The sequence below is a fragment of the Trachypithecus francoisi genome, unplaced genomic scaffold (assembly GCF_009764315.1).
Source record: "Trachypithecus francoisi isolate TF-2019V2 unplaced genomic scaffold, Tfra_2.0 Lachesis_group2, whole genome shotgun sequence".
NCBI lineage: Eukaryota > Metazoa > Chordata > Mammalia > Primates > Cercopithecidae > Trachypithecus > Trachypithecus francoisi.
Window position 1 is genome coordinate 157,237,604 of NW_022681465.1, and position 27,454 is coordinate 157,265,057.

The 27,454-nt window shown below is 45.7% G+C and overlaps 1 protein-coding gene across 3 annotated transcripts in view; it reads right to left on the minus strand.

The window, feature by feature from the left end:
• Nucleotides 1-1,623: 1,623 nt before the first annotated feature.
• Nucleotides 1,624-27,454, minus strand: part of CATSPER3 (cation channel sperm associated 3) — a 56,253-nt gene continuing 30,422 nt past the window's right edge. For all 3 annotated transcript variants that reach the window (XM_033181169.1, XM_033181167.1, XM_033181168.1), the window contains exons 4-9: nucleotides 16,916-17,155; nucleotides 5,203-5,385; nucleotides 4,364-4,504; nucleotides 3,855-3,974; nucleotides 2,816-2,973; nucleotides 1,624-1,809 (exon numbers count right to left, since the gene is read on the minus strand). In XM_033181169.1, the coding sequence (XP_033037060.1) occupies nucleotides 1,680-1,809; nucleotides 2,816-2,973; nucleotides 3,855-3,974; nucleotides 4,364-4,504; nucleotides 5,203-5,385; nucleotides 16,916-17,155 (972 nt within the window). In that variant the 3' untranslated portion in view covers nucleotides 1,624-1,679. The remainder of the gene's footprint in view (nucleotides 1,810-2,815; nucleotides 2,974-3,854; nucleotides 3,975-4,363; nucleotides 4,505-5,202; nucleotides 5,386-16,915; nucleotides 17,156-27,454) is intronic.

Below are 27,454 nucleotides of genomic sequence, written 5' to 3' on the forward strand. Positions count from 1 at the left end.
TCAGATGCCTAGGGCAATTCCCAGGATTCCTGATGAGAGTAGCTGGATATGTTTTAGCGTTCCCATGGCTATGTTGGCACACCCTGTGTGAGCAGCTGGCAATGTCTGCTTTGCCCCGGCCCTGAACTGGAGCCACTGCCTGGGGCCTGCCTGCCCTGCTAATGGGGCTGCACCCACAAGAGCACCCCTGGAAGCCCCGAGCCTGGCGTCTTCCCTGGACATGTCAGACCCAGAGCAACTCCCCCTGTCATGAGGGGCACAAACACCCTATCTACCCCAGCCCAGCTTCAGGGCATGGACACAAAGCTGGCTCCGTGCAGGAAGTGTCCAGGCTGCATTTCCTGCCCTCAGAGGATTCCCCCATAGCACCTCAATAGGTCTCACCCTGAAGAGCCATCCTTCTTCCACACTGTTTTCATGATTCTCAATGTGTCCCTGATTCTCTCTACGCAGTCCCCCCACTCTGAATTCAATGATTGTCACTTCCTCAGTGGCTGGATGACTGTCTTCCCTACACAACTGTGAGCTCCAAGAGGGCCAGGGCGAGACCATGGGTTTCTCGTCATAGAAGCCCCAGCACCCAGCATAGCTCAGTAGACAGCAGTCGGATGTATAGATGAAACCAGGAGGACAGGTTCCTACAGCCCCCGTCCTGTGGCTTCAGGGGTGCCACCACCCAGGCCTGACTCTTTGTGTAGCCACTCTCCATGCTATCCCATGCATTTTCTGCTAACCTGAATCCCCAGCGTGGGTATGGGGACTTTCTGCACCCAGCTACAGGTGCCAGTCCCAGAATATACCTCCTCCTCTGTGCGAGGTGGCACTGCCAAGGTGACAGCCTCAGGCATACTTCCCAGCAATGGTGTAGAGTGGGCACTGCCAGGCCTCTGGGCTGGCCATTCTGGAGCAAGGAGTGTCATCTGTGCTGCGCTGCCCTGCTGGGGCCTTCAGATGGCTCCATCATGGCTAAGCCAGAGTGGTGCCAGGGCATTGATGGCCCTGGTAGTCGTATGGCTAGGAATAACAGAGAAAATGCCACCTTTTAAGTGAAGAGTCCTACTTAACCATATGAGGCAGCAACACACAGTGCTGATCATGCCACCTTTCCCAGGCTCTGTGCAAGGTGCCCTGGCATTGCCAGCAGGCTACTCCCCTAGATTGAGTTCCAGGCCCACACAACAGATTCCTGCCAGTCTTAGCAGCACCCCTTGGGGTGAGCCTTGGGGAAATCAGAGTAGCCTTCCAAAGAGGGGTCTCTGCAGCAGTGGGTCCACAGAGGGAGATGTGACTCTGCCAGTATGAGAACACCCGCACCCAGATCAGCAGGGCCACGCCAGCTCAAGGAGGCCATGTGCTTTGGAGGGTGGCTGGAGGTCGTCTTGGTCTGTGGTCCTCAGGCAGCTTCCCCAGGTCCTTGCTGCTAGGTTCAGGGAGCCTAGAGCCAGCACAGGCCCTGGATGTGGCCTCTGGCCAGGACAAGCCTTGAGCCTCCTGCTCCCCATTCCCTAGGTCTGCATGTCCTGTGGGGGGGATGGGAGATCGGCTCTGGGGAATGACACTTCATGGGCGCCTATCCAGGCCCGATCTCAAAGGTGGGGAAATTCCATAATCACAGCAACTCCGGAGGACAACTCAGAAAGCCTGTGTTTAATAGGCACCTGTCACAGTCTGCAAGGCTCTCAGCACACGGGTGTCCCCATGCCCAGCTCCTTCTCATCCACCTTTTCCAAGGACTGGGGCTTCTCTTGGGGCAAGTCTTCCAGCATTAGGCCCAGCACATGCACGATCTCATAGTACAGCTCTTGAAGCCTGCAAAATGGAGCAGGAGAAGATGAGATCTGAGGTCAGGGGCAGGCTCCAGGACCCCCTAGCCCCACTGACCACACATTTGCACCTGCACAGGTATAGGGTCAAAGAAGAGCAGGGACTTCAGGCCAGATCAGGCTGGGTGGGAATCCTGGATCTGCCAGTCTGCCTGGGGTCCCCTGGAGCAAGGGATTTTACTTCATGTGTCAGGTTGGAAATAAATTCTTAGGTCCTGAGAGAAGTAACTGTGTGGAGTTGCCCAGACAGTGACTGACACCCTATTGGGCCAAAAGTGGGCATTCCCCAACAACTCCTTCCTTTTTGGTTTCTCCCATCTCTAAAGCCCTCCAAGCAGCTTTCATTGAGAAGCCAAGCTAATTATATCTGTCCTCGCTGAAGAGCCCACTGTAGCTCCCTAGTGCCCACAGCCCACCATAGCTCCTGATGCCTACAACCTGTCCAGCCATCAACCAGGTTTTTACATCCTTCCTGCTCAGTAACGGCTGCTCATAATCCCAGCTGACTCACACTGAGCACAAGCCCTGGGCCAGGCCAGGTTCAGAGCTTCACATACACTGTTTTCATTGAATCAGCCCAGCAGCCCCTCATGTGACAGATGGGAAAGGGGCAGAGAATTGTCCAAGGCCACACAGGAAGGTAGTGGCACAACCAGGCCAGAAGCTGAGACTACCTGGTGGTCTCTCCTCTGCACTCTGGAAAGGGGTTAGTGAGGAGAGGCCTGGAGACTTTAAGGAGCTGGCATTTACATGCAAGTCAAGGTGGGTTGGGGAGGGGCAGGAGGGGCAGATTCCCCCAAGCCACAGCCTGTCCACACAGCAGCCCAGCCCCTGTGTATACATGGAATGCTGTACCCTCAAGAAAGCCATGTTCCACTCACCCACTGCCCATCAGCACTTCAGTCATCATCCCCCTCACCTCCCAGGGCACCTGACATAGCCCGACCTCGAGGAAGCCCCAGTGACCAGGGAAGGCTAGGGCTGGAACTGACTTGCGGACAGTTGTGTCCTGGTAGTCCAGAGTGGAAAAGTAGATGTCGATGAAGGGTAGGCTAGTGCCAAAATCATCCAAGACCATGGGGTCAGTGTGGCGCAAGGTCTTCTTAAAGTTCTCCACCAGCTCACTGAAACTTTTACAGTCAGCATTTTTCTAGAGAGGAAAGCATAATGAGAGAGCAGTGATGAGAAGGTGACAGTGGAGCTGCACAGAGGCATGGAGAACCTCCAGGATGGGCCCCAGGCAGCGGCCTCACCCTGGTCCTGGAAAGAAGCTTCAGCCTGGTCACAACTTCATCCTGACCCCTTCTGAACCTGGACTCCTGGGTGGGGCAGTCACCACTGAGGACAGGCAGCACATGAAGTCCAGCTGAGGCTCAGCACAGCCTCTCCCAACCCTGGGCAAACCTTGGGCACGGTGAAGACAGGCACATGTCTCCACCCCAGAGAAGAGGCCAAGGAGGGATGCACCCAAAAAGGGAGGGAGGCCTAGCAGAGCACCCGAGGTTCAGCATGGGAGGCTCAGAGCACTCAGGCTCAGAGGGAAAATTCACCCTGGTCCCTCATGGTTGCATCATGCTTGACAGAAAATCTCCAGCTGGTTTGCTCATTCTTGCTCTGGTTTAAGGAACTTGAGAGAACCAAGGTTGTCTAGCACTCTATCAGAGCCTCCGCATCCTCGTCCACTCAGTGGCCTGGGGCCATGGCTGCCTGGCACCCAGTGAGCCCTCAGGAAGAAGCCTCAGCACAGACTGCCTGGCCCCAAAGGGCCCAGCAGTATAGTTCTGCCCACAACAGAGGGAGACATTATAATCACAGCACTCAACACTCTGAGAGGTCCAGAGAAACACAAAAACGCCAACAGTAAAGGCTGATTCTATAAAACATGGGAGGAAGGTGGCTGTCTTACCTAAGGTTGCAGGTGCCTGAGGCCACCTGCTCTCTACACAGGTACCACGGCCCCTCCTCCTCGCCATCCCATCAGCCTGATGATCCATCCACCCATCTGTCCACCTGCCTGTGGGGGCCACTCACCTGTATATGCATCAGCCTGCTGATCTCCTCCTGCTGCCGCTGCAGAATCACCTGCTTCTCTCCCATGAGCGCCACCTGCCGCTCCAACATCCGCTCTCGCTCAAACTTTTTGATGGAGTCCTAGAGAGTCAGACAATGGAGGTCAACTACAGGCTCTTGCTACATGCCCAGACCCAGTCTTTCCTCTTCCTCAGCCTTGCACCACTGCTCAGGCCCTCAGCAGGGGCACTTTTCCCCACACAGTGACAGCCCCCACTCAAGCTGCCAACTGCAGCTGCAGAGGCTTCCTAGGCCCCACCGTCCTGTTGACCACCATCAGCAGGCAAGGCAAATGCACTGGCTCAGGGAGGAGAGTTCGGCCGGGTGAGGGACAGGCCCATCTGGCCTCCTCTACGCCACTTCATTGGGAAGACACAGCTACACAGCTCCGGGTCCTCCCTGGAGACTTGCCCTACAGCTCCACGTGCCACACCTGCCCTGACCTCCGATCCTCACAGGCGGGGCCTCACCTCTGTGTGCATGATCATCACACCCACGAACATGTTGAGGAAGATGAAAGAGGCGAGCAAGATGAAGATGATGGTGAATGCCCGGCTCAAAGCAAATTGCCGATTGTCCAACTGCTTCTGCAGGTCTGTCCAGCCATCAACCTGCTCAGGCAGGGCAGAGTATGCTGAGGGCCCAGGCCCAGTGGCACAGGCCTCCTTTTCATCTACACTAGGGGAGTGCCAGGCCCACTGAGGAGGAGGGTGGCTCTGCTTCCACGTCATCCCCTCAACACCTCTCAGTCCACTGGCTCCAGCACATACGTGATGGCCTGGGAATGCAGAGCACACCTGGCTGGGGATGCTACTGACCAACATGCCTCGAGGTCTCTTTTCTCAAGGCCTCCCAACCCTCCCAGAAAGACACTGCCTCTCTGCCAGGCCCACCTTTGAAAAGACCCCACTCTTTCCAGAGTCCAGCAGAATCTAGATTTCTAGATTTGGGTTTTACATGCTTCTTCTAGGTGGATTTGTGACAGCCGGTTCCCCAAAAGGCTATGTGACATGGGTTTCATTTATAAATTAAAATTAATCCAAATGAATTATTATTTGAGAACTCTGCAAAGTTTGATCACCCTGTGAGACACGTAGAAGCACTCTAAGGAATCACGGGCCTAGAGTGATGGAGCCCTGTGCAGGGTGCTGGCTTGTGATGGGGAACAGACCCCAGCTTCCCTGGGCCCAACTGAGCACCTGGACATGAGGAAAGCCCCATGTGAGGCCCCACATGTCCACACACTCACACCACCTAGGCTGTCCCTTCCCAAGGCCCCTGCCCTCACCACTGTTCCCAAACACAGTACCGTGGCCAAGCTGAAGAGGGTGAAGAAAGCCGCAGCCAGGTTCCCCCAGTTATCATGGTCACCCTTGTCTGCAGATCCAAACAGGCAGAAGCCCAAGACAGCAAAGATGTACATGAGGAGGAAGAGCAGGAGGAGCACAGAGGCCACAGTGTAGACTGTCTGTCCCACGGCAATGATCAGCGTCTGCAAGGCAGGGACACTGTGGTAGGTGGGGGTGCCGCTGGGCTGGGTGGGCTCCAGGGACAGAGGTCCATTCTGCCCAGTTCACAGCTATCCCCAGCAACTGGTGCCATGCCTGGCACAAGGCAGATGCTCAATAAGGGTGGGTGGGTAGGTGGGTGGGTGGGTTGGATAAACTAATGAATTAATGAAGTGAATCAGAACTGTGCCCAGATTGAGGGCTGGATCCATTTAACAGTGCTTCACCAATGTCTGACATCCACTCTCAGTCAATTCTCTCAGGTCTGAGGTGACCACTCCACTTGAACCCCAACCTGACTGTGTGGTCATCTCAGGGCATCCTGCTCCTGCTTCTCAGCTGAGGACCAGCCCTGAATGCTTTCTGCCCCAGGCCCAGGAGGAGTAGGGGAACGACCCCGGGAGTGAGTATACAGAGGGCCAAGAGGAATGTGGCTCCCTGGTCCTTGTCGGCCCCATCTTCACACGTAGGTCCCTGTCTTGTAACCTCAGTCTTGCCCCATATGACATGTGCATTTGTCTTATCTCCCCACTACATTGCCCATTTCTGGGAGCACCATGTATGACTCCTTATTCATTCTTCTTGCTCTGGAGTCTTGCATGCAGTAGGCACTCAATGCATGTTCACCTACCTAGACATTTCACAGACATAACCTCAAGGTAGGTAGGTGTTATCATTCTTCCCATTTCAAAATGAGCAGTCACAGGCTCAAAGAAGCAAGCTATCTTGGCCAGGGTCACACTCCAACACAATGGCAGAGCTGTGACCAACTCTCAAGGCCTTTGCCCCATGCCACCACCTTCAACCACTAATGACCCTGAGCACAGAGACTGTTTACTGGCTTAGTACTAGGAAAGGAGGTCCTTCGAGCTAAGAAACAAGGCAGTACATTTTGGACAGTTTGGGGTAACCTGGGAAACAGAGAGACAGTCCAAGAGCCCTGGGCTGCCCTGCATGCAGAACGGTTTGGGGCTACCTGCAGGGGTGAATGCACCCCAGATGCCTCCCATCTCTCCTTGGGAAAAGAAAATAAGTGTTTTTGGATTAATTGCAAAAGAGCTGAGATTTTTGTTTGTTTGTTTGTTTTTTGAGACAGAGTCTCGCTCTGTCGCCCCCGCTGGAGTGCAGTGGCGCGATCTTGGCTCACTGCAAGCTCCGCCTCCCGGGTTCATGCCATTCTCCTGCCTCAGCCTCCTGAGTAGCTGGGACTACAGGCGCCCGCCACCACGCCTGGCAATTTTTTTTTTTTTTTGTATTTTTAGTAGAGTCAGGGTTTCACGTGTTAGCCAGGATGGTCTCGATCTCCTGACCTTGTGATCCACCCACCTTGGCCTCCCAAAGTGCTGGGATTACAGGTGTGAGCCACTGCGCCCGGCCGAGATTTTTTTTTTCTTAATGCCTTCCTCCCCGCTAAACAGAGGCAGAACTTCTTTCCCAAGGACTAAGACGAAAGCAGTAAATCCTCATAAGAAAAGCTGTGATGAGATGTGGTCTGCAGATCAGGTTTTTAGTGGGAAGGGAGGAACACTGGGTGGTAGAACCCAAAGCCTGTGCAGAAGGGTTGCAGGGAGGCCTGGCTGGGCCTCCCACCTCCAGGCCAGCCCACAGGCTGGTGCCACCTGAGGTCCAAGCTGAGCAACCTTTAGAGCAGCAGTGGAGGAACAGACATGCTCTCCTGGGAGCCCCATATAGGGCCCATGACAGCTGGATTTGGCCAAGTTCTTTAAGCACAATCCACGCAGGCCCTCTAGAGCACAGTCCAGAAAGGTACAGAAATCCAGTCCTAAAAGTGGGTTGCCCAGTTCCCCTTAGGCCAGTAGCTCCCTCCTGAGGAAGTCCTAAGCTTTTGAGGCCCATGGTGTGGCCCCCATTGGATGTGTGATTTTGAATTCCCAAATCCTTTTGCGGGGGGCAATTCCCTGTACCCAGTTCAGCTCTCCTGGGCTCTGGATCAAGCCACAGCCCTGGGGCATTCTAGATGTGGAAACGAGCTCCAGGCAAGGCAGGTGCCCAGGCCCAGTGCTTGGAGGGAGCACTCCTACACAGCCCCTTGGATGTGTGGAATATGATCCGGCCCCAGGAGGAGGAGGCAGGGAGGAAGGGGGACTAATGCTCACACCACAGCCCAGCATCTGAAGGTTGTTTCCAGGCTGAAACGCAGATGAACATTTGCGCATTTCTGTGCAAAACAACATTTCCTCATGGTGCAGGTTTATTGTCATGAGGTAGAAGGCAGAGTGTCATTTTAATCAACCAGGAGTCAGGAGCCAAGAAGGTGCCAGAGTGCCATCTCTGGGCTCTGAGATTGTAGCCCTTCATTTAAGGGCTCCTTTAGACTTGAATTAATACAAATTAGCTCAGAGGTGCAAGTGCCGACCATGGGCAGGTCCAGCTCCCCCTGCAGGCCAGCCAACATTCAGAGGGCATGTTATCCAGGGTCATTACTGTGCCTCTGGGGCTCTGAGGTCCTATGACATCCCAAGGCTACAGGACAGCCACAGCTCAGGGTGGTTGGTGATCCCCAGGGAATCACTCTAGGATGCAAGGCCCTGCTTAATGACAGAAAACCCATGAGGCCAAACCTGGGGTGCATGCGTGTATGCCTGTTGCCTCTGCATGCCCAGGGTCTCTGTGCATGCCTACAGGGGCAAAAGGCTGAGCAGTCCCCAAGCAGGCCAGCTTGCTCTGGGATACAGCCCTTGGCTAGCAGGAGCCTCTGCCACAACACAGCAAAGACAGGTGCACTGAGCCAGCAGCCAGTGTCCACAGCCTTGAGGTGCCAGTCTAGTCACTGCCCCTGCCCCTTTCTTCCAAGATGGAAGCCCTCCCTGCCACCAGTCCTTTCTGCTTCCCTCCTCTCCTGGCCTCACCTGAAAGTCCTCTATCAGCAGAGGACATCACAACCCAGCTCCCCTCTCCAAGAAGGCTGCCTATTCCTAATAGCCCTCAGATCCAGGGGGCCACCATCTGCCTTATCCTGGGACCCCTTGTTTTCAGAAGGCACAGCCCCAGCTTTTGGGCAGGGCCAACCTTCCAGCTTCCCCCTCTCCCTCATGTCTTAAAATCTCTGCCTCCAGATTCAGTACCTCCTTCTCCAGTCAACCCTGCTGTCAGCCTGGGGGCCTTCCACATCTTTATGGAAGATGCCAGGGCTCTTTACCCCTGGGCTTCCCTCTCTAGTGACCCTGGTGCCACTCCTGGCCCCTGCTCCCTTGGTGCCCAACACCTGGAAAAACCAGATCACACTTCCCACTGCCAGATCCCGCCCTTGCTCTGGGGTGACCACCTGACCATGAACATCTCGGGCCTCCAGTCTTCTTTCCCTTCCGCCTTCCTTCCTCTTGTCCCTGCTGACTCCAGTGCCCAGCACCTTACATACTCCCTTCCTTATAGGACACACTGCAAGGTCCGTCTGTAGCCTGAAAAATGGGGAGCCACCCTCAGGCTTGAAACCTAGGGTGCTGCAATTGGATGTGCACTTTCAAGATCCTCCCCACCCTGCTGGGACATTTCTGTTCCAGGGCTCCCAGTAGCGTGGGACGCCATTGCAGGAATCCAGGTAAGGCTGATGGTGACAGGGATGAAGAGATGTGGACAAGTCAATAACCACCGAGGAGGTCACACAACAAAGCTTGAGAGAGCAGTCTAAGTAGACAGTCAAATTTATGACTTGGCAACTGAATACGGGTGGGGGACCCCTCTTTACCAAGAGATGAAATACTGGAGGAGATGATGGCCAAATAGGAAAAGCTCCAGTCTATAGCTCCCAGTGTGAGTGATGCAGAAGACGGGTGATTTCTGCATTTCCAACTGAGGTACCAGGTTCATCTCAATGGGGCTTGTCAGACAGTGGGTGCAGGACAGTGGGTGCAGTACACCGAGCGAAAGCCAAAGCAGGAGGAGGCATCGCCTCACCCAGGAAGCACAGGGGTCGGGGAATTCCCTTTCCTAGCCAAGGGAAGTTGTGACAGAGAGCACCTGGAAAATCGGGTCACTCTCACCCTAATACTGTACTTTTCCAATGGTCTTACCAAATGACACACCAAGAGATTATATCCCACGCATGGCATGGCTCAGAGGGTCCCACACCCACTGAGCCTCACTCATTGCTAGCACAGCAGTCTGAGATCGAACTCCAAGGTGGCAGCGAGGCTGGGGGAGGGGCACCCACCATTGCTGAGGTTTGAGTAGGTAAACTGGGTGGAGTCCACTGCAGCTCAAGGACACCTGCCTGCCTCTGTAGACTCCATCTCTGGGGGCAGGGAATAGCTGAACAAAAGGCAGCAGAAAATTCTGCAAACTTAAATGTCCCTGTCTGACAGTTTTGAAGAGAGTAGTGGTTCTCCCAGCATGGAGTTTGAGATCTGAGAAGGGACAGACTGCCTCCTCAAGTGGGTCCCTGACCCCCAAGTAGCCTAACTGGGAGGCACCTCCCAGTAGGGGCCGACAGACACCTCACATGGCTGGGTGCCCCTCTGAGATGAAGCTTCTAGAGAAACAATCAGGCAGCAACATTTGCTGTTCTGCAATATTTGCTATTCTGCAGTCTCCGCTGGTGATATCCAGGCAAACAGGATCTGGAGTGGACCTCCAGCAAACTCCAACAGACCTGCAGCTGAAGGTCCTGACTGTTAGAAGGAAAACTAACAAACAGAAAGCCAAAACCCCATCTATACGTCACCATCATCAAAGACCAAAGGTAGATAAAACCACAAAGATGGGGAGAAACCAAAGCAGAAAAGCTGAAAATTCTAAAAATCAGAGCACCTCTTCTCCTCCAAAGGATGGAGAATGACTTTGACGAATTGAGAGAAGAAGTTTTCAGACGATCATAATTCTCCGAGCTAAAGAAGGATGTTCAAACCCATCACAAAGAAGCTAAAAACCTTGAAAAAAGATTAGATGAATAGTTAACTAGAATAACCAGTGTAGAGAAGTCCTTAAATGACCTGAAGAAGCTGAAAACCAGGCACGAGAACTATGTGAAGCATGCACAAGCTTCAGTAGCTGATTTGATCAACTGGAAGAAAGGGTATCAGTGACTGAAGATCAAATGAATGAAATGAAGTGAGAAGAGAAGTCTAGATAAAAAATAAATAAAACGAACAAACCTCCAAGAAATATGGGACTATGTGAAAAGACCAAATCTACGTCTGATGGGTGTACCTGAAAGTGACGGGGAGAATGTAACCAAGTTGGAAAACACTCCAGGATATTATCCAGGATAACTTCCCCAACCTAGCAAGGCAGGCCAACATTCAAATTCAGGAAACACAGAGAACAGCACAAAGATACTCCTCAAGAAGAGCAACTCCAAGACACATAATTGTCAGATTCACCAAAGTTGAAATGAAGGAAAAAATGTTAAGGGCAGCCAGAGATAAAGGTCGGGTTATCCACAAAGGGAAGCCCATCAGACTAACAGCAGATCTCTCGGCAGAAATTCTACAAGCCTGAACAGAGTGGGGGCCAATATTCAACATTCTTAAAGAAAAGAATTTTCAACCCAGAATTTCATATCCAGCCAAACTAAGATTCATAAGTGAAGGAGAAATAAAATCCTTTACAGACAAGCAAATACTGAGAGATTTTGTCACCATCAGGCCTGCTTTACAAGAGCTCCTGAAGGAAGCACTAAACATGGAAAGGAACAACTGGCACTAGCCACTGCAAAAACATGCCAAATTGTAAAGACCACTGATGCTAGGAAGAAACTGCATCAACTAACAAGCAAAATAACCAGCTAACATCATAATGACAGGATCAAATTCACATATAACAATATAAACCTTAAATGTAATGGGCTAAATGCTCCAATTAAAAGATACAGACCGACAAATTGGATAAAGAGTCAAGACCCATTAGTGTGCTGTATTCAGGAGACCCATCTCACATGCAGAGACACACATAGGCTCAAAATAGAGGGATGGAGGAAGATCTACCAAGCAAATGGAAAACAAAAAAAAAAGGCAGGGGTTGCAATCCTAGTCTCTGATAAAACAGACTTTAAACCAATAAAGATCAAAAGAGACAAAGAAGTCCATTACATAATGGTAATGGGATCAACTCAACAAGAAGAGTTAACTATCCTAAATATATATGCACCCAATACAAGCAGCCAGATTCATAAAGCAAGTCCTTAGAGACCTACAAAGAGACTTAGACTCCCATACAATAATAATGGGAGACTTTAACACCCCACTGTCAACATTAGACAGATCCACAAGACAGAAAGTTAACAAGGATATCCAGGAATTGAACTCAGCTCTGCATGAAGCAGACCTAATAGACATCTACAGAACTTTGCACCCCAAATCAACAGAATATACATTCTTCTCAGCACCACGTCGCACTTATTCCAAAATTGACCACATAGTTGGAAGTAAAGCACTCCTCAGCAAATGTAGAAGAACAGAAATTATAACAAAATGTCTCTCAGACCACAGTGCAATCAAACTAGAACTCAGGATTAAGAAACTCACTCGAAACCACTCAAGTACATGGAAACCGAACAACCTGCTCCTGAATGACTACTGGGTACATAACGAAATGAAGGCAGAAATAAAGATGTTCTTTGAAACCAATGAGAACAAAGACACAACATACCAGAATCTCTGGGACACATTTAAAGCAGTGTGTAGAGGGAACTTTATAGCTCTAAATGCCCACAAGAGAAAGCTGGAAAGATCTAAAATTGACACCCTAACATCACAATTAAAAGAACTAGAGAAGCAAGAGCAAACACATTCAAATGCTAGCAGAAGGCAAGAAATAACTAAGATCAGGGCAGAACTGAAGGAGATAGAGACACAAAAAAGCCCTTCAAAAAATCAATGAAACCAGGAGCTGGTTTTTTGAAAAGATCAACAAAATTGATAGACTGCTAGCAAGACTAATAAAGAAGAAAAGAGAGAAGTATCAAATAGATGCAATAAAAAATGATAAAGGGGTTATCACCACCGATCCCAGAGAAATACAAACTACCATCAGAGAATACTATAAACACCTCTATGCAAAGAAACTAGAAAATCTAGAAGAAATGGATAAATTCCTGGACACATACACCTTCCCAAGACTAAACCAGGAAGAAGATGAATCCCTGAATAGACCAATAACAGGCTCTGAAATTGAGGCAATAATTAATAGCCTACCAACCAAAAAAAGGTCAAGACCAGATGGATTCATAGCCGAATTCTACCAGAGGTATGAGGAGGAGCTGGTACCATTCCTTCTGAAACTATTCCAACCAACAGAAAAAGAGGGAATTCTCCCTAACTCATTTTATGAGGCCAGCATCATCCTGAACCAAAGCCTGGCAGAGATACAACAAAAAAAGAGAATTTTAGACCAATATCCCTGATGAACATTGATGCAAAAATCCTCAATAAAATACTGGCAAACCGAATCCAGAGCACATCAAACAGCTTATCCACCATGATCATGTGGGCTTCATCCCTGGGATGCAAGGCTGGTTCAACACATGCAAATCAGTAAATGTAATCCATCATATAAACAGAACCAAAGACAAAAACCACAAGATTATCTCAATAGATGCAGAAAAGGCCTTCAACTAAATTCAATAGCCCTTCATGCTAAAAACTCTCAATAAATTAGGTATTGATGGGATGTATCTCAAAATAATAAGAGCTATTTATGACAAACCCACAGCCAATATCATACTGAATGGGCAAAAATTGGAAGCATTCCCTTTGAAAACTGGCACAAGACAGGGATGCCCTCTCTCACCACTCCTATTCAATATAGTGTTGGAAGTTCTGGCCAGGGTAATCAGGCAGGAGAAAGAAATAAAGGGTATTCAATTAGGAAAAGAGGAAGTCAAATTGTCCCTGTTTGCAGATGACATGATTGTATATTTAGAAAACCCCATTGTCTCAGCCCAAAATCTCCTTAAGCTGATAAGCAACATCAGCAAAGTCTCAGGATACAAAATCAATGTGCAAAAATCACAAACATTCCTATACGCCAGTAACAGACAAACAGACAGCCAAATCATGAGTGAACTCCCATTCACAATTGCTTCAAAGAGAATAAAATACCTAGGAATCCAACTTACAAAGGATGTGAAGGACCTCTTCAAGGAGAACTAAAAACCACTGCTCAACAAAATAAAAGAGGACACAAACAAATGGAAGAATGTTCCATGCCCATGGATAGGAAGAATCAATATTGTGCAAATGGCCATACTGCCCAAGGTAATTTATAGATTCAATGCCATCCCCATTAAGCTACGAATGACTTTCTTTGCAGAATTGGAAAAAACTACTTTAAAGTTCATAGGGAACCAAAAAAGAGCCCGCATTGCCAAGACAATCCTAAGCAAAAAGAACAAAGCTGGAGGCATCATGCTACCTGACTTCAAACTATACTACAAGGCTACAGTAACCAAATCAGCATGGTACTGGTACCAAAATAGAGATAGAGACCAATGGAACAGAATAGAGCCCTCAGAAATAATACCACACAACTACAACCATTTGATCTTTGACAAACCCGACAAAAGCAAGAAATGGGGAAAGGATTCCCTATTCAATCAATAGTGCTGGGAAAACTGGCTAGCCATATGTAGAAAGCTGAAACTGGATCCCTTCCTTAAACCTTATACAAAAATTAATTCAAGATGGATTAAAGACTTAAATGTTGCACTTAAAACCATAAAAACCCTAGAAGAAAACCTAGGCAATACCATTCAGGACATGGGCATGGGCAAGGACTTCATGTCTAAAACACCAAAATAACTGCAACAAAAGCCAAAATTGACAAATGGGATCTAATTAAAGAGCTTCTGCACATCAAAAGAAACTACCATCAGTGTGAACAGGCAACCTACAGAATGGGAGAAAAATTTTCAATCTACGCATTTGACAAAAGGTTAATATCCAGAATCTACAAAGAACTCAAACAAATTTAGAAGAAAAAATATCAAACAACCCCATCAAAAAGGGGGTGAAGGATATGAACAGACACTTCTCAAAAGAAGACATTCATGCAGCCAACAGACACATGAAAAAATGCTCATCATCACTGGCCATCAGAGAAATGCTCATCATCACTGGCCATCAGAGAAATGCAAATCAAAACCACAATGAGATACCATTTCACACCAGTTAGAATGGCGATCATTAAAAAGTCAGGAAACAACAGGTGCTGGAGAGGATGTGGAGAAATAGGAACACTTTTACACTGTTGGTAGGAGTGTAAACTAGTTCAACCATTGTGGAAGACAGTATGGCGATTCCTCAAGGATCACGAACTAGAAATACCATTTGACCCAGCCATCCCATTACTGAGTATATACCCAAAGGATTATAAATCATGCTGCTATAAAGACACATGCACACGTATGTTAATCACGGTACTATTCACAATTGCAAAGACTTGGAACCAACCCAAATGCCCATCAATGATAGACTGGATTAAGAAAATGTGGCACATATACACCATGGAATACTATGCAGCCATAAAAAGGATGAGTTCATATCCTTTGTAGGGACATGGATGAAGCTGGAAACCATCATTCTGAGCAAACTATCGCAGGGACAGAAAACCAAACACCGCATGTTCTCACTCATAGGTGGGAATTGAACAATGAGAACACTTGGACACAGGAAGGGGAACATCACACACTGGGGCCTGTCGTAGGGTGGGGGTACGGGGGAGGGATAGTATTAGGAGATATACCTAATGTAAATGATGAGTTAATGCATGCAGCACACCAACATGGCACATGTATACCTATGTAACAAACCTGTACATTGTGCACATGTACCCTAGAACTTAAAGTATAAAAAAAAAAGAAAGAAAGAAAGAAAGAAAAAAAAGAAATACTGGAGGAGAAGCCAGGGTTTGGGATTTGAGGTTGGGGATGGGGGTGAGTGACAAGTTCAGTTTAGACACATCAAATTTGAGAAGCCTGTGAGATGCCCAGGGTGCGGTTGGGTCTAAAGGTCAAAGAGAGAGGGGTAGGCAGATGGAGGGTCCTGGAAAGTGGAAAAGATCACCCAGAGAGGATGTGCAGAGGGAGCAGAGGAGGAGAACTCAGGGACCATCCTGAGAAAACAGCGTGTATGAGCCAGGCAAAGGATAAACACTCCTGACAAGTCAGGCTGGAGGAAAACCAAGAGAAAGGAGTGACAAGGATGCCAAGGGAACTGGCCACTGGATTTGAAGACAAGGAGGTTGCTGGCAACCTCAGAGAGGCTAGATATTCTGGAGTATAGAGAAAGCAGCTAGGGCATAAATGACGGACAGGGAAGTGGGACTGGAAGTACAGACACTTTTCCCCAGAAGGTTCGCCATGAAGAGAAGGAGAGGGAAGGCTGGATTGCGTTGTTTGAGAGGGGACACACACAGGCAGGCGCTTGCTTACATGACAGCAAGAAACAAACGAAGGTGTGTGCGTGGCAGAGGAGACCTCTAATGCTCCCCTTCTCTTCTCTACCCAGGCCTGGGGCTCCCAGAATGTGGGGCCAGGCCCTAGACAGCAAGCCACCCAAGCCCAGGCGAGGGGCAGCCCCTGGCAGGACAGGTCAACACACCCCGACTGAACACAGGAACCCAGACCAGCCCCCACCTGGAGAAGCATGGACACTGGGTGCAGAGCTAGGTAAACCTACTGTGCACAGGACAAGTGCCTGAGGGCACGATTCAGGGCAGGGGGGCAGCCCTGAGGTTCTTTCTGAAGCCTCTGAGTCAAGGGAGTGTTGGACACTCCATGGTTTTCAACAACCCAGAAAGACTTCTCAGCAGCAGTAGCCCTTCCAGAGCCACCTTACAAAAGCACAGAGACTATTCCCAGCAAGACAGCAGCAGACTCTCAGCTGTTTGGGGAAAGCAGCTAGTGGTCTGGGCCACCAAAAAGCTGAGGCGTCCTGGGTATGTAGTTCAAAGGATGTGTAGCATAAGAAAATCAGGCACTTCGCAGCACGAGAGAGAGGAAAAGTTCAGATGTGGCCTCTGGAGTCAGACACACCTTTCAAATCTCAGCTCTGACATTTCACCGCTGGGTGACCTCAACTTCCTCATCTGTAAAATGGAGCTAATAATACCATTCTTAGAATTGTTTTAAGATTAGGCCGGGCGCGGTGGCTCAAGCCTGTAATCCCAGCACTTTGGGAGGCCGAGACGGGCGGATCACGAGGTCAGGAGATCGAGACCATCCTGGCTAACACCGTGAAACCCCGTCTCTACTAAAAATACAAAAACTAGCCGGGTGAGGTGGCGAGCGCCTGTAGTCCCAGCTACTCGGGAGGCTGAGGCAGGAGAATGGCGTCAACCCGGGAGGCGGAGCTTGCAGTGAGCTGAGAAAAAAAAAAAAAAAAAAAAAAAGAATTGTTTTAAGATTAAATGAGATAATATTGGTAAAGATCAACCTGCCACACACGTTGGACTCAACAACTGGAAGATGGTAGTACAGTCATTATTTCCTTAGGGTCTTCGGGGCAAATGGGCCTACAGCCTGCCCTCCCAGCACCATGGCACCCCCAGCGCACTCACCCGGATGCCCCGGCTATAGGGAATAAGCTTGAGGATGCGCAGGGACTGCATGCCATCAGCGATATGCACGTAAGTGAACTGTCTGCCCATGAGCTCACGGACGGTATAGGGGAGAAGCATAATGATGATAATGATCACATCCAGCAGGTTGTAGCCGTTCTTCCAGTAGTTGATGGGGTCCACATAGAGCTTCATGGACAACTCAGATGTGCAGATGGACACAAAGAAGATCTCCGAGAGCTACAGGGGTAGCAAGGGTTGGAGAAGTCAGACCGAGCTGCACAGCCCTAGAGCTCTGGCCTGCTCCCTGCCTAAGCCCTGGAAGGGGTGCTCCTAAGTCACCCATGTAAGAGAGAAACCCAGGCAGAGTTCCTGGCACACAGCGGACGCTTAGTGTGCCTGACTCCCTTCCCCTTCTCTGTCCTTCCTACCCCGTGGCCCTATGCCTGGGGCTGGGCGTGACCCTGGGTACTTGGGAATGACTGCCTGGCAGACAGAATGACTGTATAGGCTCTAGCATACTGCAACTCCACCTGAATATAAGGTTTCCCAAGGGAAGGTCCCAAGAGTTTTCTGACCAACCTGAATATACACACTTTTAGGAATATAGATGAAATACACAGATATCTACTTATGTTTAATCTATTAACTTAATCATACATATTCAATCTGTTTCTGAAGAATATCTTTTAGTTTATGAACCAATCTTCTTCAAATTCTTTTCATGCATCTACAACTCTAATGGCTTTGTTTTTACCAAGAAGTACTCTTTGTGTCATCTACGTGTTCCTTCCCATCACATCTTGACTATCACGCAAATCCGTTCACTCACTGGAAGAGCTGTGATTGAGCACCCACCCTGTACCAAGCAAACATCATTTTAGGCACTGGGAAACGCAACAATGAGGAAGACAGAAAATGTCCAGCCCCCAGGAAGCTTATAGTCTAGTAGGAGAGACAGAAATAAATGCTGGAACAAATGTATATAGAATATAATGTCAGGCAGGAAGGAAAATAAACCAGCCAAAGGAGATAAAGGGACTCACCAGGTTGGAGGAGAAGAGGCAGTCCTAGCAGCTATTTTAGAAAAGATGGAAGCAACCAAACACAGAAGGACAAATATCACATGTTCTCACTCATCTGTGGGAGCTAAAAAAAAGTGGATCTCATGAAGATAAAGAGTAGTCTGGTGGTTACCAGAGGCCAGGAAGGGCAGGGAATGAAGAGAGGTTGGTTAATGGTTACAAATATACACTGAGAAGAAATAAGACCTAATGTTCAATAGATCAATGAAGTGACTATAGTGAACATCAATCTATTGTGCATTTCAAGATAACTAGAAGAGAATAATTCAAATGTCCCTAGCATAAGAAAAAGATAAATATTTAAGGCAAATATTTGATTATATGAATGTATCAAGTTATCACATGTAGCCCAAAATATGTATATCTAATATGTATTGGAAGGAAGGAAGGAAGGAAGGAAGGAAGGGAGGGAGGGAGGGAGGGAGGGAGGAAGAAAGGAAGGGAGGGAGGGAGGGAGGCAGGGAGGGAAAGAAAGGTGGTCAACAGAGGTTTCGCTGAAGCCAGGAATCGAGACAAAATAAAAACTGGGGGGAACACTTTGGGGAAGTGAAGGAATGGTGAGTCCAAGAGCCCTAGGGAGAAAAAGAGGCTGTTCAAGGAACAGCAAAGTCAGCAGGGCTAGAACAGAAACAGGGAGAGCAGAGCAGGAGAGGTGGTTAGACAAGCAAACTGTCATGCCTTGTAGGCCTGGTGAGGACTTTGAATTTTAATCTCAGCCTCGGAGAATTTTGAGGAAGGAAGTTATCTGAACTAATTTACATTTTTAAGATATCTCAAAACGATTCTCGTATGTTTTATTGCACACATGTCTAAAGTATCTGTCAGATACATACCTAGGAGTGGAATTACTGCGTTGTAGGATATGAATGTCTTTTTTTTTTTTTTTTTTTTTTTTTTTTTTTTGAGATGGAGTCTTGCTCTGCCACCCAGGCTGGAGTGCAGTGGCCGGATCTCAGCTCACTGCAAGCTCCGCCTCCCGGGTTTACGCCATTCTCCTGCCTCAGCCTCCCGAGTAGCTGGGACTACAGGCGCCCGCCTCGTCGCCCGGCTAGTTTTTTGTATTTTTAAGTAGAGACGGGGTTTCACTGTATTAGCCAGGATGGTATCGATCTCCTGACCTCGTGATCCGCCCGTCTCGGCCTCCCAAAGTGCTGGGATTACAGGCTTGAGCCACCGCGCCCGGCCGAATGTCTTAACTTCACTATATATTGGCAAATTGTTTTCTGAAGTTATTGAACCAATCTACTTTAATATCAGCAATGTTCCTCTTGTTCTACATCCTTGCTAACACTTTGACTATCAGACTTCATCAATCTGATGAATATGAAATAGTATCATATTTTTAAATTTTCATTTCTCTAATTATGAATAAACTTGGGCATTTTTATATGTTTAAATTATGAATTGCCTGTTTCTAATCTTTTGCCAAATTTTCTGCTGGATTGTTTTGTCTTTTTCTTATTGATCAGGAAGACGTCTTTTATATATTTTGAATCCTAATGCTTTGCCTGTTATATGTGTTACAAATATCTTCTCCCACACCAACTTATCACATTGACTTTTGACTTTTCACCTTTTTTATAGTTTTTGTTTGTTTGTTTGAGATAGAGTCTCACTTTGTCACCCAGGCTGGAGTGCAGTGGCATGATCTCAGCTCACTGCAACCTCTGCCTCCCAGGTTCAAGCGATTCTCTTGCCTCAGCTTCCCAGGTAGCTGGGATTACAGGCGCCTGCCACCACGCCTGGCTAATTTTTGTATTTTTAGTAGAGATGGGGTTTCACCATGTTGGCCAGGCTGATCTCAAACTCCTGATCTCAAGTGATCTGCCTGTGTCAGCCTCCCAAAGTGCTGGGATTACAGGTGTGAGCCACCATGCCTGGACAGTTATATATGTTTATAATTATATCTTCCACACAGGTAAACCATATAGTCCAGGTCTGTTTGTTTTGGGTAGTAGAAATTTTAAACTAAGACAATGCTTTATAGCCATTAAAGGATATATAATTTTTATTTCAGGTTTTTGCTTTCTTATTGAGAGTCAGTTTTATAATTTTTTTAAGAAAATTATCTATGTCAGCTAGGTTTTCAAACTTATTGGCATAAAATTGTTAGATTTCTGATATCTACTGTATCTATACTTCCCTTTTTAATTCCTAATTTAGGGCTTCTATTTATTTTGATCGTCTCATGAACAAAGTTCTTTATTTTATAATTATTTTCTGAGAGCTAACTTTTGGTTTTGTTGATACTTTCTAGATATATTCTATTGAATCTTCATTTTCTCTTTCATCAATTTCTACTCTTATCTTTACTATTTCCTTCTTTCTACTGTTTTTGGTGTTATTCTGTGGCTCTTTTCCCAACAGTTCAGCTCATTAATTTTTAAAATTGAGATATCATTCAAATACCACAAAATTCACTATTTTTAAGTGTAGAATTTAGTAGTTTTTTTTTGTTTGTTTTAGTTTTTAGTATTTTGTACCTTTTTATTGTGGTAAAATATACATTAAATGTATCATTTTTAACCATTTTAAGGTGTACAATTCAGTGGCACTAAGCACATTCACAATATTGTACAACTATCACTAGCATTTCCAGAAGGATTTCATCATCCCAAATGGAAACTCTGTACCCAATAAACAGTAAGTTCTCATTGCCCTCTCCCTGCAACCCTAGGTAATCTCTAGTCTACTCTCTGATGGCATGAATTTGCCTATTCTAGGTATCTCATATGGGTGAAATCATACAATATTTGTCCCTTTGTGTCTGGCTTATTTCACTTCATGGAATGTTTCCAAGGTTCATTCCACCTTGTAGCACAGGGAATAGAATAGCAGAATTCTATTTCTAGCATGTGTTGGTTTCTGACTTAAAAATGTAATTCTATTCCTTTTTAAAGATGAATAATATAGCATTGTATGCATCTACCATATTTTGTTTATCTATTCATCTGTTGATGGACATTTAGGCTGCTTCCACCTTTTGACTATTGTGAATAATGCAGTTATGAACATGTATGCACACACAAGTATCTGTTTGAGTCCCCACTTTCCAATCTTTTGTGTATATACCCAGAAATGGAATAGCTAGATCATGGAATACTATGTTTAACTTTTTGAGGATCTGTCAAACTGTTTTCCACAGTAGTTGTCCCATTGTTACACTCCCACAAGCAATGCAGAATAGTTCTAATTTATCTACATCTTCACCAACACTTGTTATTGTCCATTCGTTGTTGTTGCTTGTTTGTTTGTTTTTTGAGATGGAGTGTTGCTCTGTCACCCAGGCTGGAGTGCAGTGGCATGATCTTCTCACTGCAACCTCTGCCTCCCAGGTTCAAGGGATTCTCCTGCCTCAGCCTCTTGAGTAGCTAGGATTACTGGCACCCGCCACCACACCTGGCTAATTTTTGTATTTTCAGTAGAGAGGAGGTTTCACCATGTTGGCCAAACTGGTCTCGAACTCCTGATCTCAACTGATTCACTCGCCTCGGCCTCCCAAAGTGCTAGGCTTACAGACGTGAGCCCCTGCACCCGGCCCCATTTTTTGTTGTTTTTTAATAATAACTATTCTAATAGGTGTGAAATTGTATCTCATTGTGGTTTTCATTTGCATTTCCCTAATGACTAGTGATGTGAAACATCTTTTCATGTGCTTATTGGCCATTTGTAATATCTACTTTGGAGAAATGTCTATGTAAGTCTTTTGCCCATTTTTAGATTGGGTTGCTTGTTTTGTTGATGCTGTTGAGTTGTAGAAGTTCTTTATATATTCTAGATATCAATTCTTTTTTTTTTTTTTTTTTTTTTTTTGAGACGGAGTCTCGCGCTGTCACCCAGGCTGGAGTGCTGTGGCCGGATCTCAGCTCACTGCAAGCTCCGCCTCCGGGTTCACGCCATTCTCCTGCCTCAGCCTCCGAGTAGCTGGGACTACAGGCGCCGCCACCTCGCCCGGCTAGTTTTTTTTTTTGTAGTTTTTAGTAGAGACGGGGTTCACCGTGTTAGTCAGGATGGTCTCGATCTCCTGACCTCGTGATCCGCCCGTCTCGGCCTCCCAAAGTGCTAGGATTACAGGCTTGAGCCACCGCGCCCGGCGATATCAATTCTTTATCAGATATATAATTTGCAAATATTTTCTCTCATTCTATGGATTGTCTTTTCACTTTTTTTTTTTTTTCAAAACAGGGTCTTGCTCTGTCACCCAGGCTGGAGAGTAGTGGCACGACCATGGCTCACTGCAGCCTCAACCTCCCAGGCTCAAGTGATCCTCACACCTCAGCCTCCTAAGTAGCTGGGACCATAGGCACATGCCACCACACTTGGCTAATCTTTGTATTTTTTGCAGACAGGGTTTCGTCAGGTTGGTCCAAACTCAAACTGGGCTCAAGCGATCCTCCCACCTCGGCCTCTCAAAGTGCTGAAACTACAGGTATGAACCACCATACTCAGCCTCTTTTCACGTTCTTGATAGTGTCCTTAGATGCATGAATGTTTTAATTTGATGAAGTCCAATTTGTCTGTTTTTTCTTTTATTGTCTGTCCTTTTAATGTCATGTGTAAGAATCCATTACCAAATCCAAGTTCATGAAGATTTACCCCTTTGTTTTCTTCTAAAAGTTTTAGTTCTTATATTTAGGCTGTTGATTGAGTTTGTTTTTGTACATGGTGTGAGGTAGGTGTCAAACTTCAATCTTTTGCAGGTGAATACCAAGTTGTCCAAATACTATTTGTTGAAGAGACTACTACTTTTCCCCATTGAATGGTCTTGACCCCCTCGTCAAAAAATCAATTGACCATAGATATTTGAATTTCTTTCTAGATTCTCAGTTCTATTCCCTTGGTCTATATGTCTATCCTATTGCTAGTACCATGCTGTTTTGATTGCTGTGTCTTGGTAGTCAGTTTTGAAGTCAGAAAGTGCAAGTCCTCCAACTTTGTTCCTTGTTTTCAATATTGTTTTAGCTATTTGGGGCCCTTTCACATCCATATGAATTTGAAGATCTCCTTTTCCATTTCTGCAACAACAAAAAAACTATTGGAATTTTGACAGAAATTGCATTGCATCTGTAGATTGCTTTGAAAAGTATTGCCATTTTAACAAGATTAAGTCTTCTCTTCCACGAACACAGGATGTCTTTTCAGTTATTCAAGCCTCTTTAATTTCTTTCAGCAATGTTTTGTAGTTTTCAGTATTCATCTCTCACTACCTTAAATTTTTTCCTAGGTATTTTATTCTTTTGGATGCTCTTGTAAAGATAATTTTCTTAATTTCCTTTTCAGATTATTAATTGATAGTGCATAGAAATACAATTGATTTTTTTCAGTTAATACAGTACAGAGAAAAAAAGAAATATAATTGATTTTGTTGTTAATCCTGTATCTTGCAACTTTGCTGAATGTGTTTAATACCTCTTGTGTGTGTGTGAGTATATGGGTTCTTTTAGGATTTCCTATATATAAGACCAAGTCATCTGCAAATAGACATATAGGCATGTCTTGTTTTATTGCACTTCACTTTATCGCACTGTGCAGACGCTGCAAGTTTTTCACAAATTTAACTTTTGTGGCAACCCTACATTAAGCAAGTCTATAGGTGTCATTTTTCCAACAGTATGTGCTCATTTCATGTTTCTATGTCATATTTTGGTAATTCTCACAATATTTCCAAATTTTTCATTATTATTATATCTGTTATGGCTATCTGTGATCAGTGATCTTTGATGTTACTATTGTGAAAGGAAAATATCCTGGGCACTGAAATCACTAAGCTAAAGGGAGAAGTCAAGCTGAGAACTGCGTAGGGCAAACCTGCCTCCCATTCTATTCAAAGTCACCCCTCTACTCACTGAGATAAATGCATATCTGATTGCCTCCTTTGGAGAGACTGATGAGAAACTCAAAAGAATGCAACCATTTGTCTCTTATCTACCTAGGACCTGAAAGCCCTTCTCCCTGCTTAAGCTGTCCCACCTTTCCAGACCGAACCAATGTTCATCTTACATGTCTTGAATGATGTCTCATGTCTGCCTAAAATGTATAAAACCAAACTATGTTCTGACCACCTTGGGCATAAGTCATCAGGACCTCCTGAGGCTGTGTCACAGGCATGCATCCTCAACCCTGGCAAAATAAACTTTCTAAATTTGCTGAGACCTGTCTCAGATTTTCGGGGTTCACACTATTTTAATTGCTTGGGATGGCATAAACCAGATCCATATAAGACAACAAACTCAATACATGTGCATGTTCAGACTGCTCCACTGACCAGCCATTCCTCCATCTCTCTCCCTCTGCTGGGGCCTCCTTATTCCGTGAGACATAACAATATTTAAGTTAGGTCAGTTCAAGTGAAATGAAGAGTCGCAAGTCTCTCACTTCAAATCAAAAGCTAGAAATAATTAAGCTTAGTGAGGAAAGCATGTTGAAAGCCTAGAACTCTTGCACCAAAAAGTTAGCCAAGTTGGGAATAGAAAGGAAAAGTTCTTGAAGAAAATTTAAAGTGCTATTCCGGTAAACACATAAATGATAAGAAAGCAAAACAGCCCTATTGCTCATATGGAGAAAGTTTCGGCGGTCTGGACAGATCAAACCAGCCACAACATTCCTTATAACCAAGGCCTAATCCAAAGCAAGGCCCTAACTCTCTTCAATTGTTTGGTCTGAGAGAGAGAAGGAGGCTGCCGAAGAAAAGCTAAAAGTTAGCAGAGGTTGGTTCTTGAGGTTTGAGAAAATATCATATCTCTAGAACATAAAAGTACAACATGAAGCAGCAAGTGCTGATAGAGAAGCTGCAATGCCTTATCTAGAAGACCTAGCTAAGAGAGTTGATGAAAGTGGCTACGCTCAACAACAGATGTTCAATGTGACAAAGTAGACAAAAAAGCTTTATATCTGAAGAAGAAGCCATCTAGGACTTTCCTAGCTACAGGGGAAAAGTAAGGCCTGGTTTCAAAACTTCAAAGGACAGGCTGAATCTCTTGTTAGGGGGTAATGCAGCTGGTGACTTTAAGTTGAAGCCAGTGCTCATTTACCATTCCAAAAATCCTAGAGCCCTTAAGAATGATGCTAAATCTACTCTGCCTGTGCTCTAGAAATGGAACAACAAAGCCCGGATGACAGCACATTGGTTTATAGCATGGTTTATGGAATATTTTAAGCCCACTGTTGAGACATATTGCTCAGAAAAAAAAGATTCCTTTCAAAATGTTACTGCCCATTGACAACGCACCTGGTCACCTAAGAGTTCTGGTGGAGATGTATAAAAAGATGAAGAAGTTGTTTTCAGGCCGGCTAATAAAACATCCATTCTGATCAAGGAGTCATTTCAACTTTTAACTCTTATTATTTAAGAAATATATTTCAGGCCGGGCGCGGTGGCTCAAGCCTGTAATCCCAGCACTTTGGGAGGCCGAGACGGGCGGATCACGAGGTCAGGAGATCGAGACCATCCTGGCTAACACGGTGAAACCCCGTCTCTACTAAAAAAAATACAAAAAATTAGCCGGGCGAGATGGCGGGCGCCTGTAGTCCCAGCTACTCGGGAGGCTGAGGCGAGAGAATGGCGTAAACCCGGGAGGCGGAGCTTGCAGTGAGCTGAGATCCGGCCACTGCACTCCAGCCTGGGCGACAGAGCAAGACTCGGTCTCAACAAAAAAAAAAAAAAAAAAAAATATTTCATAAGGCTATAGTGTATGTATTTATAGTAGTTATAGACAGTGATTCTTCTGATGGGTCTGGGTAAAGTAAATTGAAAACCTTCTGGAAAGAATTCACCATTCTAGATGCCATTAAGAACATTCAGGACTCACAAGAGATCAAAATATCAACATGAACAGGAATTTGGAAGAGGTTGATTCCAATCTTCACGGATGACTTTGAGGGGTTCAAGACTTCACAGGAGGAAGTAATTGTAGATGTTGTGGAAATAGCAAGTGAACTAGAATTAGAAGTGGAGCTTGAAGATGTGACTAAACTGCTGCAATCTCATGATAAAACTTGAAGAGATGAGGAGTTGCTTTCCATGGGTGAGCAAAGAAACTGGTTTCTTGAGATGGAATCTACACCTGGTGAATATGCTGTGAAAGTTGTTGAAATGACAACAAAGGATTTAGAATATTCCATAAACTTCATTGATAAAAGCAGCAGCAGGGTTTGAGAGGACTGGCTTCAACTTTGAAAGAAGTTCTACTGCGGGTAATAAGTTAACAACCAGCATTACTTGGTACAGAAAAATCTTTCATGAAAGGAAGAGTTGATTGATGTGGCAAACTTCCTTGTTGTCTTATTTTAAGAAACTGCCACAGACACTCTGGCCTTCAGCAACCATCACCCTGATCAGTCAACAGCCATCAACATCAAGGCAAGACCCTCCACCAGCAAAAAGATTATGTCTTGCTGAAGGCTCAGATTATTGTTGGCATTTTTTAGCAATAAAATAGTTTTAAATTAAGGTATATACATTTTTTTTAGATCTAATGCTACTGCATACTTAACAGACTCAGTATATTGTAAACTTAACTTTTATATGTACCAGGAAACAAAAAAAAAAATCACATGACTCACTTTATTGTGGTCTGAAACTTAATCCACAATATCTCTGACGCATGTCCATAGCTTTACTTCTTTCTTTTCAATTTAGATGCTTTTTGTTTCTTTTTCTTGACTGATGATTCTGGCTAGAACTTTCAGTACGATGTTAAATCGTGGTGAAAGCAGTCATATTAGTCTTGTTCCTAATCTTAGGGGGAAGAGTTTTCGTCTTTCTCAATTAAGTCTGAAGCTAACTGTGGGTTTCTTCATAAATGCCCTTTATCAAGTTAAGGAATTTCCTTTCTATTTGTAGTTTACTTTTTTATATATAATGAAAGAATGCTGGATTTCATCAAATGCTTTTTCTACATCAACTGAGGTGAACTTTTTTTCTTCATTCTACTGGTGTATTACATTGACTGGTTTTTGTATTTTGAATCACCCTTGCTTTCCTGAGATAAATCCCACTTGATCAAGTGTATAATCCTGCTAAGTATGCTTCTGGCTGGCTCCAGTTTGTTACTCTCTCAATGACAATTTTTGCATCTATATTCTTAAAGAACATCTGTCTCTAGTTTTCTTTTCTTATGATGTTTTGTGCTGGTCTCATGGATAAGCTCAGAAGTCTTCCCTCTTCTCTTTTTTGGTAGAGTTTGGGAAGAATTGGTGTTAGTCTTTCCTTAAATGACTGGTAGGATTCACATGTGAAACTACCTCGTCCTGAGATTTTCTTTGTTGGGAGGTTTTTGATTACTGATTCAATCTTTTGTTATCTGTTCTGATGGGTCAGTTTTCTTTCTTCTTGAGTCACTTTGTGTGCTGTCCATTTCACCTACATTATTTAACTTGTTGGCATATAATTGCTTATGGTATTCTCCTATAACCCTTTTTGCTTCGATAAGGTCAGTAGAAATGTCCCAAATTT